The sequence below is a fragment of the Anoplopoma fimbria genome, chromosome 20 (assembly GCF_027596085.1).
Source record: "Anoplopoma fimbria isolate UVic2021 breed Golden Eagle Sablefish chromosome 20, Afim_UVic_2022, whole genome shotgun sequence".
NCBI classification, from domain to species: Eukaryota; Metazoa; Chordata; class Actinopteri; order Perciformes; family Anoplopomatidae; genus Anoplopoma; species Anoplopoma fimbria.
The window spans coordinates 13,481,058-13,493,969 of NC_072468.1; the positions used below are offsets into that span (position 1 = coordinate 13,481,058).

At 40.8% G+C, this 12,912-nt stretch overlaps 1 protein-coding gene across 2 annotated transcripts in view; it reads left to right on the plus strand.

The window, feature by feature from the left end:
- The first annotated feature begins 2,126 nt into the window (after positions 1-2,126).
- The window catches only part of grik2 (glutamate receptor, ionotropic, kainate 2), a 228,737-nt gene continuing 217,951 nt past the window's right edge, over positions 2,127-12,912 (plus strand). For both annotated transcript variants that reach the window (XM_054622400.1, XM_054622401.1), the window contains exon 1: positions 2,127-2,244. In XM_054622400.1, the coding sequence (XP_054478375.1) occupies positions 2,127-2,244 (118 nt within the window). The remainder of the gene's footprint in view (positions 2,245-12,912) is intronic.

Sequence of the window (12,912 nt, forward strand, 5' to 3'; positions counted from 1 at the left end):
TATATATATATGTGTGTGTGTGTGTGTGTGTGTGTGTGTGTATATATATATAATACATCTAAATAATCAATATTCTAAAAACGGACCCATTTCATGCTGTGCCATGTGTGGACCTTATCCCAGTGCAAATTATGTAGGTACTTATCACTTAATTATAATTATGACGTTGGTTTATTTTTTAAAATCACAATTCAGCCTGTTCATACAATTCAACCATTAGTTCATAACTTTAGCTTCACAAAAACGCTGGGCAGTCAGAGTGGTTGTCAGAGTGTTGGCTATAATAAATAATAAAGTGTGGCAGCAGGCGTTATTGTGGAGCAATATTTAACCTTTAATATGTTTCATCGCATGGATTCGGTCCAAACAGTATATGACCCGCTGCTAATTAAGGAGGCAAAGGAGCAGGGAGAGCTGGCACAAATAAATCGGAACATACGGGTCCGCGGAGCCGCTGTCTGTGCTGCTGGAACCTTCTCAGTGCGAAGGCCGAGCGAGACCGAGTCGCTGTCCGCGGTGCTGAAAACTACTCAAATCAAAGACTCCTTCAAAACATTATTCTCTCAGCTGTGTCCCAAACGCAAAGCAGGTAACTTCTTAACAGATTGTCTAAATATAAATTACAGAACTGACGATCTCACATGTTGTCATAGCTTAATGTTTTCCCGAAAATACCGTTAATTCAAATTTAGTGCTGACAGCTTGCATAAGGCAGCAGCTTGCCACTCTTTTTATTTGTTCCACGTTTGAATCAGTCTGACCTCCATTTATGCAGTATTTTGTCACTGATCGTGAAGTTTAGAGAAGGAATATATATATATATATATATATATATATATATATATATATATATATATTTAGAAATTAAGCATCAGATTCAGCAACCAGAAATAAATCATTGGCCGACCTTGGAGAAATACAGCAGTAATTCTGCGTCCTAAACCTTGATACCCAGTAAAACTAACTCATATATAATGGGTATGGGATTTTGAGATGTATTTGTGTATAACAGGTTAAAGGACACAGTCCAGCTTATGAATATGACATATTGAAAATATTGAATATGACACTTAAATGTCCTCGCCTCTCGGCCCACGAGAGCACGGCCAGTAATTCAATAGTAAGTCATACAAAGGAGCCGATAAGACACTTCTTGAGAGTCAGACGACACATTAAATTCAAATGTGATGCGCTTATCTAACAGACTGTACCGTACTAGGTCGTAGGAAAAGTAGAAAATAGAAAAAAAGTAATAATTCAACATACAGAGCAGTACTGAAGTACAACGGGGGTGAACCGAGGCTATCCATCACGCTGAGTATGCAGTGACAGCTTCGCTTCACGGAGTCCAAGCCTGAGTGACTCCGATCAAACACATGCGGCCTGATCACATTCATACATTTTGGCTTTTTATACGGCCGTGCACGGCGGCCACTGAACCGAACCAAGGAGAGATCTGTGAGAGCGGCGGCTGTAGCTGGCCGGTGACGCGACGTTAGGGAGGACGAGGGGGATGAGTGGGGGGGGGGGAGGCATGACAATTTCGGCAGGCGATATAGATCACGGGGGGGCTGAAGTGTGGTCAGCAAAGCGGCCGAGAAACACGCCCGATTCAGCCCGTGCGCTCCCCCACTACTAGTGTTGGCTCGACGTCAGTGGCTGTGCGGCAGTGCAGCAGGAGGAGCTCGGTGCTGTGCTGGCGATGCAGGCGAAGCTGCTGAGAGCGCCGCTTCACTCGCTCACACACTCTCACTTGGTCATGCTGGATTCACCCCCCCACCCCCCCCACCCCCTTCACCCCCCCCTCCTTCAATCTCTGCCTGTGTCTTTCAGTAGATGGATCTCCTTAAGCTCTGCCCTGCCTAACATGGATGCCCAGCCACCTCCACCACCACCACCTCCACCATCATCTTCCTCAGCTGAGTCGGAGGGCTGTTTCTTCTTGGCGCAGTGAGCTGGACACGCAGTCCCTTTTTTGTTGTTGTTGTTGTTGCTAAATGGATGTGGGGAAAGCGTTGCCCAGCCCGCCGGTGGTGCCCAGCCGCCCTGCTTCACGTTAGAGAGAACACTATTCTGTGGAATATACCGATTCAGGGAATAAAAATCCTGTGCGCCAAACAAGCACCATGAAGATTACCTCCCTGCTGATACTTAACGCCAGAGTCAGGTGCACCGTCAGGCTTCTACTGCTGCTATTACAATGTGTGGGATATTCTCATGGGATGCCACACGTCTTGAGATTTGGTGAGCTACTTCTTCTTTTTCCTTTTGTGCAGCCCTAAAAGTTTGATTGGTGTGTTTTCATCCCCGCTAGGTCTGTTTCTGCCCCCCCCCTCCGACCTGTTGGAGACTCACTTTCCCTCCCTTTCCTCACTTGTGGGAAAGTTGCTGTTCTGAGTGTTATTTGCAGTGTAACGTTTAGGAGCAATCGCAACGACAGTCCCAGTGTTTCCAAAGAGTTGGCAAAGACCTGCACTACTATAGTGCAACGCTGCCAACAAGAGACATTTATATGGGAACGATCTGTAACTTGTTGCTGTTTGGAAAGTTTCACATGTAAACGGTTTAACGTTTGCAGATATCAACGCCCCTCACACTACACCCGTGTATGTGCAAAGTGTCAGCTGTTTATGAGTCGCTCACTTGTGTGTGTATCTATATTCAATTAATCACATAGTACAGTATATTTAATTAGTAAAGTAGTAAATCAGGTACTGGCAAGTGTGCATGTGTGTGAGAAAAACAGTTACATGTTATTTATTACAGTAGCTTCACTTTTATTGTATATATAAAAAAAAAAGACTGTATATTTATTTGAGCGAATGCAAGCAAGCCTCAGAAAATCTGAAATGTGATGAATATGCTTCAAGGGGAATTCTTGAATTATCTAATGAGCCATAATTTGCCCTATAGGAAATATTCCGCCCCAGGTCTGCATCTTTTCAAAGCGACATCATTTTATCAGATGGAAATATTCAGGATGTGTCGTGTATCATTTTATATAAGCCACAAGGTCGGCGGGTTGGAATAAGTCCCCGTTTGTGATGATCGGGCCAGCAGTTAAGACCACTTACTTGCATATCACACAGCGTGGCTGCAACCACAGAATAGAAAAGCGGAAAGATGGACACTTGTTAGAAAAAAACATTTAGATGAATTTAGCAGTCATGTATTTATGTAATTTATAAAGAAAACATGAAGTAATGCACTGAAGCAAACGCCACATCAACACACAAAGATACAGAAATACTCAGATTGCCACTTACATACATTCACATTATAGAACAAACTTTTTGTTGTATTATCCCCCCTTTTTTAATTTTTGTATGGATTTAAAGAAACCACACTGGTACTACAGCATATAGGAGGAACATCCTCCATAATTAAATCAGCAGTGTACATTTCTTTAATTCATGAATGCAAATTGATGAGGTGCAGATTGATTTTCCTCTGATGGAGCTGTAGGATCTGAATCAAAGAGTCGATGAAACCCTACGGCCAGCAGGGTGTTGGCAAAGTCGTAGTCCCTTTACATCACGGTGACTGGTTTGCGTCGTTCTGTCCATGTGTAGACGTGAATACGGAGTGCTGAGGAAAACACCCTGCACCCCATTCCTTCCCATTATTTCATCACGGTCGGTTGAATAGGCCTGTATTTGACAGCCGAAGAGTCAGAAGGCTGAAGCTGAGCGCTTACAACCTGAATCTGTCTGTTGGACAACATGTCTTGTGATTGCATTTATTCCTCCCCTCGTCCTTTGCCAAGGCACTTTTATCAGCTACCACCACTTGTCTGTTGACAAATCTGTTCAGGTTGCGTGTGTTTTCAAGGTTTCTTTATGGAATGTGACACATTTCAGTTTGAGCTGTGAAAACATTCACCGGGAGCAAATCGTTGGCTCGGGGAAAACTGTATTGATTGAGCTAAACCTAAGCTGCGAAGAGAAAACACTGATCAGAGTATAACTAAATATGAATATTAAAGGGAACTCCAACAGTTAAGTATTGCACATCAATGAAGGTGGGGAACTTTTGAGATACAGATTAAACAACACATGGTAGCTTCTATGGATCAAGCTCCAAAAACATTGTATCCTACGCTTCCCATGATGCAACTCAACAGCGTCTTTTAGTAGACCCTCCTGCTGTGGTAAAGGCCAATGTCTTTCTAACTCCTCACACCCTCTTTTTAAGACAGGTTTCTGGTAAAAATATGAATTTTAAAGCCCTGGTTTCATCATCTGATCATCTGTCCCTGGTGACATCATCATGGCTGGGTGACATCATCGGGGTTCCTCCAGAGCCATTGAAGTCACAGGCTGAATAGTGCTCCTTGTGACGAGTTTACTGTACAGTTGTAGTGTCCATTTAATTACTGCTGTAACCATGGCATTCTTGAGTGTGGTAGGTTAACAAGCTAAGCTAAGAAGCTTATGTATATAGACACTAAAAATGATTACTTCTGTTTTAGTACTCAATATATCTTTAAATACCCACATTTCAGAAATGCAGGGTTGCTATTGAGTGCTATCATGCAATCTAGTGTATTTAAACAGGAGCAAAGGCCGCACATATTAGCCATGTCCTATACCTTAACTTGTCCACTTTCAGAGCTCTGTTACTTTAACTCCACCAATTGAATTTTAATTTCCCAAATGGGATTTCCTCTGCTTCTGGAGCAGCTTGGACTCAGAGAAATAACATGAAAAGAGTTTGCGATTAACTCAATAATCCTGACATTAAATTTCTGGATGTGTTTTGACTATTCAGTTGTATAGTCATTCTTCAAAATGGGAGCATGCAAGTGGTTCAACTCATTCAGCCTTTTAAGAATTATGGTGCATGCATGATGGATAGCTAAATTGGATTTCCATTTCGAAATACAAGAACAAGTAAGAAACAGCTCAGAGTAAGAATGCCACAGCTGTTGTTTTTAATCAATCCGACCAGGTCCTGTGATAAAAAAAGCTTTTTTCAGAATTCTTTTGTGAGTTCTTAGAAGACCTTTGGAGCAAAATTATATTTTTAAATAGCTGTGCAGGGAACACGTACATTGAAGCAGGTTAAGAGCTCACATGGTGTGATAGTTCAGTGGATTTATTTGTCACAGACAGAGCCTCACATGCTGACAACCTCTGATGATAGAAAGCACATAACTGAATTCTCCCATGGCCCGTTGAAGATAAAGCTTGATATAGATCAGCTGTAAGCAGCGATAGACTAAACCACTGCACCACGCTACCTGCCAGCTCTGAGACTACGACTCTTGCCTTCTGGGTCTGCTGAAGTGGTTGAGTTTTTTAGGGGAGTTGCGTTGCAGACAGTTGAGGTCAGGAATATGGATTACTTGTGGGGAGGAGAAGCCATATTCAGCGTCACTCCACAGGAATACAGAAGATTGTATATCACACATTCACTGCATGATCTGGTGATGGAAGGTCCACAGTTCCCTTCTTTAGAAAAGTAACATTTTTCATCAAAGTCATGGACTTACACGAGTTTCCTCACACCCAAAATATCTTTTTTAAGCAATATTTGAATAATAAAGAAACCAATCAATCAACCAATCAATCAATCAACCAATCAATCAATCAATCAATCAATCAATCAATCAATCAATCAATCAATCAATCAATCAATCAATCAATCAATCAATCAATCAATCGTACTGTCTCTATGTCTCTGTCTTGGCAGAGTGGAGATCGAATCAGGTGTGTTGGCGCTGGCTGACGCGGTCGGCATTAGTATGAAGGTCACCGTCTAATGGGGCAGACGAGCTAAATGTTGCAGGTCGAGGCCAGAAAAACCCTCTTTAGAAAATAACTCACTCTCTGAGCAGGCAGCCTGTCAATAAGTGAACAGAAAAGTTGACATTATCCTCCAGGCTCCGGCCCCCGCCTCACTGATGACTTGTAAATAAGGAGATTTGCAGAGAAACGCAAGCTGCCTGGAAACAATGGGTGACTGAGCAGATCACTGCGCAATGGAGAGCGTGATGTATGAAATGGGAGGTGATAATCAAAGCACCCCTTAATGAACAAGCTAATTTCCCTATTTGCTCTCCAGTTCATCAATGTGGCTGTAGGCATAAGAGTTTTCTGAAGAGACAGCTTGGAGATGTTACATATTATAATACTATAAAGTGACAAAAGCACTAAATGTGTATAAATCCACAACTGGAAATAGTCCCCAACAAATGCACTAATTCTACTTGTTTGAGTGCCGTTTGCTAAACATGACATTGGCCAGCTGCTTCAGGAAATTACTAGCCATTGTCATAAAATACAAAAAGTATAAACCTGTATTTAAATATATAAGTCTACAGTAGACACCAATGGCTTGGGGCTGAGAGCTGCAGAGGAACTCAGAAACAACCAACACTTTGTTGGGCTTGTCTTTCCATGGGATGCCAAGCAGAATAGAGAAAAGCATCAGCCTTGAACAAAATAAAATCCATACTAATATTCTAAGACACTCATTGTTGTACACAGATTCTGTGTACAACAATGAGTGTCCTCACAAGTAAATTAATATTGGGAATTGGTCAGCACTTTCCTAAACAACCCACATGGCTGATCTTACATCTCTCTATCCAGAAACATTGGAATCAGGTCCTTTCTGGCAGTGGCAATGTAGGAAGGAGGATATACTTTATGGAGTGAAGCAGAAATGAAGGGCCTGGAGGTCGGGTCTATGGATGTAGTGCATACAATTTAATGACAACCACTATCATTTCCCAACCTGTACTGTACTCTAGTTGACATGTTTAAATACAGCCGGTTATCATTCCCTGGGCGTCACATGCCAACACATCTGATACTGACACACAAGGCAACCTTTAGTGTCCGTTTGAGATGCATTGTGCTTTTAAAGTAACTACAATAGAAATCCATCTGCATCATTATTAGACGTTCAGAGAAAGTGCTCTGGGAGGGTGATGACGTAGTATAAAGCCTGAGAGGGAGAAAGTTACAGAGGGGAGATGGGTCAAACAAACGCAGGACTTTCACGCAGGAGACGGCTGTTCAAAAGTGTTGTTGAGTTTTTTTGAAGATATAGGTTGATGAGTTTTTTTTCAGTTGTTATGTTTTGTTGTTTACGCTTTACTTAGTTTATTTTTTTTCCAAGTGTTTTTTTTTGCCTAAACTTAAGCAAGTGACAGTCTTTTCTGACACTTGACATGTGCCAAAAATTCCCTCATCAAAGCATACAACAAATATAAAAATATGATATTTTCTCCTTCAGAGGCAAGTAGACCAAACAAACCAAGAATTATAAATTTAGAACTATAAGATTAAGTCTAGAATTGTCCACTGGTTGGATTTGGAGGGAAATTTGCTTTACGGCCCATAACAGTGAGCGTGCTATTTAGTCAGCACTAAAGTAAAACTAAAGCAATCAGAGAGTCTGGCAGTGACAGATGGTGGAAGGAGAGAAAGTCTGATAGAAAAATCACTTCCAACATGTTTACCCTCTTCAACACAGACAAAGTGTGTAAGGACGGGAGAGGTGTTTGAGAAACAACATGCTGCATCTTTCACTCAGAGACCTGCACCAACCCAGAGGCAAAGCTTTAATATCACAGTCTATTTGCAGAAATATATGACCAGATATTACATTGATATTGTAATAGAAAAAGGATCCCAGATGTCTAATACTGATCATGGACTTGTAGACCTTTTTTCACTTTTAGCAGTCTATTCACCATGGACACAGCTGTGCAGAAGCCTAACTTCTGGTATTTTGTTCAGAGTCACAGCAAAATGTAGTTCAAGACCAAACTGTCCTCAGTGGTACAGGATACACGTATCATATCCACTGTGTGTGGCTGTGTGGAGTGGATCATACCCTGGAATGAGTGTGTGATTCATATATTGTTCTCATGAGCACATGTGTATGTGTTGTAAGTCTACCAGGGATGTGGGTTTGGTTTATAAATTGGTGGGGCGACTTCCTTGAACATCCAAGAAAGCTGTGTTGTGTTTATGTGCACTTTCTCTTTTCTATGTCATACAAACTGTCAAACTAGGCAGCGGTGATCAAATCAACATCAACATGATTGAATTCTGTTACGGCATTGCCTAGTCCTCGCCTCAGATGTTTTAGGAACATATTTTAGTGTACTGTTTGGCTTAAAAATGAGCACATTTGTGACCCAGCCATGTTGAAAACAGTCATGCCAAAACCAAGCACTGCCCACCAGCTTTGACAGCTTGATTGGAATCTTGCAAATGCCTTTAGGAGCACTAAAAGGTAGCAGAGGAATTTTCTGTCTCATGAACTACTGTCAAGATATAGTGATAGTTCGAGCAAATATGACAAAACGTTATTTTTATTTAAGTTACCAACCGTAGCTTTAAATTTGCCACTGTTGATTCATCTGACAGATGCCACAGCAAGTGAAGCCAGTTGACCATGTGTAATACATAAAAAAAAAAAAAAGGCTTTTTTTTTTTTTACAGAAAGTATCTAAGCTTCTCCTTCTAGCTTCACTTTGTCAGAGGTGCTGCTGCACTATAGCCTGTGCACTAAAAGAGAGAACCATCTGCAAAAAGAGAATATAAGTGACAATAATAATTTCCATGTTTAATACTTGGACCACCACACTTGCTGGATTGCCCATTATGTTTACTGCCTGTGTTGTCACACAACCTACATTTGTGACGCCACATGGCATGTGAAACACTGCAACATGTCCTCCTTGTGGCTAAATGGAGACAAGATGGAAGCATGCAGGTTCACTGCTGTGTGTGTGTGTGTGTGTGTGTGTGTGTGTGTGTATGTGCTGCGTTTAAATAGATATTTTTTGGATTCAGCGGTTGGAGGCTGTGTATCCCCTGTGGGTGTGTATTGAAGAGCAGCGTGTTTCTGCCAACTGAAGCTTCATTACACTTGCTAGTGAGGTAAAAGATTAAATCTTGAACATAATCAATACTCACGATGGAAGAAAAAACAACAACAACAACAAAAAACAACCCCCCCCCCCCAAGAAAATAAAAGTCCAGTCAGAAAGGAGACGAATAATTCACTTACAGAATTTGGCAGAAAAGGCTCTGTGGTTGAGCATGATTATAATATGAATCCAAGCAGCATGTTTAAGATTCAGCAGGGACCGTTATAAAAACCCTCCGGGGTTTAAAAACCCAGCAGAGACATCACACCAACAATACATACAATACACAAGGCAGAAGATGCAGTAATAAACTGTGATCTAGTACAACATTTGGGCAAATATTTTTATAAGACAAGAAAGGAAGACAAGAGCTGGAGTCAGGACATGGTTAGCTTAGCTTAGAATATAGACTGGAAGCAGGGGGGACAGCTAGCCTGGCTCTGTGACAATATGTATAACTCTGAATCTTGTTTGTTTGATATGATGGTGCTATTCCTTTATATTTACCTATCAACCCGGCGGATCTTTGGCATATGGTGCCAATGACTAATATAAGAATTGGGCAGAAGTTCCTGCAGAGCTACAGTTGTTTGATGTTTTGATTGAGCGGTGCCTGCGACATCTCATTAATTGCATGATAGATCAACTAGCTGGCTGGTTTCTTGCAGATCTAATTATGAACATGCAAATGCAAATGTTGTAGCTATTTGTAGTAGGCCCTTTTACTGACACTGTGACACATGCTGTTTCCCCCTGGTTCCAGTCTGTATGCTAAGCTAGGCTAACATTATATATGCCCTGGCTTACTCAAACGCTGTGCTCTTCCTTTGACACAAACGCAGTGCAGATGGGGGCTGAGGTTTCTGGTAGAAAAATTCAGCACCAGAATGACAGCCGTAGAGTAAAAGTGTGAGCTGTCTTCAAAAGGGCCCTTCATTGTCTTTGTTCATGATCTCACAATCTGTAATCATATTCCAACTATTGCAGAGCTTTGCCAAAATGTGATGCTCCAGTCAGTATGCACTGGATACAGCAGTCCGACTCAGATCCTTGAGCTCAATAGGATGATTTTCTGGCAGTTGTTTACCAGCTCTACATCTCCACTTCTTGAATTAGCAGGCTGAATTAGAAGGAGTGTTAGAAGTCAAGGTTACCCGGAGCTAGAAACAGAGCTCAAGAATCATTTCATTTAGAAGCATGCTGGTTGAACTATATTTGACCCCAATCAGAGGAAACTAATCTGATTTGATGGAACCGTGTTAAGGAGGATATTTTTCTTATAGAAAGATACCTTCAAAAGAGAAAAATCGATTCCCTTCTCTTTCTCTGTTTTAAATGCGGAACAGGTATTTGGTGCTTGAGTTATCAGTGTGAAACTAGGGCACCACAAATGTTTTGCAGAAGTCGTTGTATTCCAAGTCCATTTAATCAAAAAAATGAATAGAACAGAACAGATTCTAAGCTCTTTAATATCTTTAAGAAATAAATCCTTGGGCTGTTGCAGATAAATGGAAACCATTTCAGCTTTTACAATCAAATTAGTTTTTTTCCCTATTTTTCTTTTTCACAACTTCAAAGTTCAAACTTAAAATAACCACCCTTGATCACTCAATTTGGCAGTCTTGTGTCGTTGTAAAACGACAGATATGGAGAGCGCACAACAATCTGCTCTGACTTTCCGGAGAGTGTGTGTACCTATACAAAACCAATAATGCTGAGCAAAGGTCTTTTATATATTTAGACCGAAATTCACTGCTGTTCTTCAAGTGCCTTTGTGTTCATCATGCCTCTCTGCAGTGTCAATGTAGGTTATATACTTCTGCAAGAGAGGTCTTTCACTCAAAAGTGGTATTACGGTTTACTGGGTTAGGGTTAGGATTACATGTACATATATTGTAACTCAATTAACAGACTGCAGTGTCGGGCAGAGGCTGCTTCATGACATTGATATGAGGACAGCAGAGCAACCTCTATCTGTTGCCAAAGCATTTTGCAAACATCTTTGGATGTCGTGCTGCAGTGACGGCAGAGAGGTAAACCTGCTGTAAGCCCAGCTCCAGCCCCAGTGGCTTCAAGGACTCAGCCGAGTAAACCAGAAACACAAGGACAGCTTGGATGATAGTCTCAGCATTTGCCTTCATTTCCACAGATCAGGTAAACATTACAAGCTAATGCTCAAATTGGTTCAACTGACAAAGAACCAGGTGAACCAGATCAAGATAGTAATACCCCTGCATCTTTGTGCTGGATGGAAAATTATGCTGTAGTTTGTGTTCTGATAAAACACAAACTCCAAATCATTTAGTTTGGTTACTGTTATAAAGCTGTTATTCTTTTATATTACATTTTCATTATCAAGCTGGAATATAATCAAAAGCTGATCTCAGATTGGCGATTTCTAAAAGTTAGAGAGATAGTTTGTTAGTTAGCCTTTTGTTGGAATAATGAACAGAGAATAAGTTGCCAAGAAATGTATATAGATTTTTGCCCTTTTAGCCAAAATTATGGACATCTCTAGACCCTGTTCACCAAGTGTAACACATTGGGTGGTAGAAATTACTTTAATGTTAATGCCTTGGAAAGAAAGACACAGTGTATAATCCTTATTACACGGTCCTTGGGAACCTGTCTTCAGCCAGTAGGCATGTTTGCTGAGACGGAAAGAAGTTCAACGGTTTCACAGAATGGCAACACTCATCGTATCATCCTTCATTGAGGGTAACTCAAGCATATGATGTGTCAGTGACTCTTTTTATGCCCTTGGCAGCAGAGCACATATTCCACCATTGCAGCACTTCCCCTTCACTTGTTCTTCCAGTTTATGATGATTTCCTACTAAGAGGTGCAGCTTTACTGGCCTTATTTAAACAGTAGAGTGCAGTGCTCATGTTTTATAAGGTTGAGGGTGTTCCCTGCCAACCATATGTGGTGGCTACAATAAAGATCACACTTGCTGCTTTCTTGTCCCTGATAATAGGGATTCAACCCTGTTATAGACCTCTAGTTATACAATGTTTTAAACAGAAATATATATCTGGAATTCAGGAGTGATGCATGTTTGCAGTTTGTTTGGAATACTGGGTTGGTGTAAAAAGCATTGAGCGGTTAGCAACTTAGCCATCATGTCTTAACAGGAAAAAGAAGTGTAGCAAAATACAGATACCAATAACACTCAAATCTTGGCAATTGAAAATCCAAGTAAAAAGGTTTGTAGTCCAGAAAACAACTAATTGCCGATTGCTTATATGCAATAGGAGTGTGTAATGGTTTGAAGAGTTGCTGGTTGTCGTGCAAATTAGCACATCACGAAGGTCGTTCTGGAAATGTTAACCAGTTTTATCTCTATTCTTGACCTTTAAAATAGCACTGTAGTTGCCAACTCAAAATTCAATTTGCTACTTTTTTGGCAGTTTTGTACCATATCACATGATTTTCAACAGAGGATAGAGTTTGCTAAGCAAAACTCTGGGCAAAAGAACTGGGCGAATGCCATCAGCTGATGAAAACGATGTGATATGGTAACCCAATCGGATGGAGTATAAATAGCACAACTTTTCCATATGTCATTAATCTGCCTTTTAGGCTTTTTCAAGTGTCATTTTACGATATCAAATTTTCATGAGACGATCTCAATTATATTTAGGCAACATAACTACGATGCCGTCTTCAGTTAGTTTTAGGCAGCAAAACCACTTAGTAAGGTTTTGGAAAACATCAAGTTCTTGCTGAAAATAAGTATGTTAACTAAGTAAACTACCTACGGAAACAACGTAACAGGAAAACACGTCACGAACATCAGAAAAATCCCTAAAGTAACTTAAAAAGATACAAAAACAAAGAGCACTACAGCGGTCTCGAACTCTGGGCTCCTTGTTGTTACTCCTGTGTTTGTTAGACCCATCCACTTGTTCAGAGCATAGCAAATCCACCTATGCATTGACATTGCGGTCAGAACAGACTACATGGTGTAAAAAGGACAGATATGGTTGAATAATGGTATGTAGTCCTTGAGTTTGGAT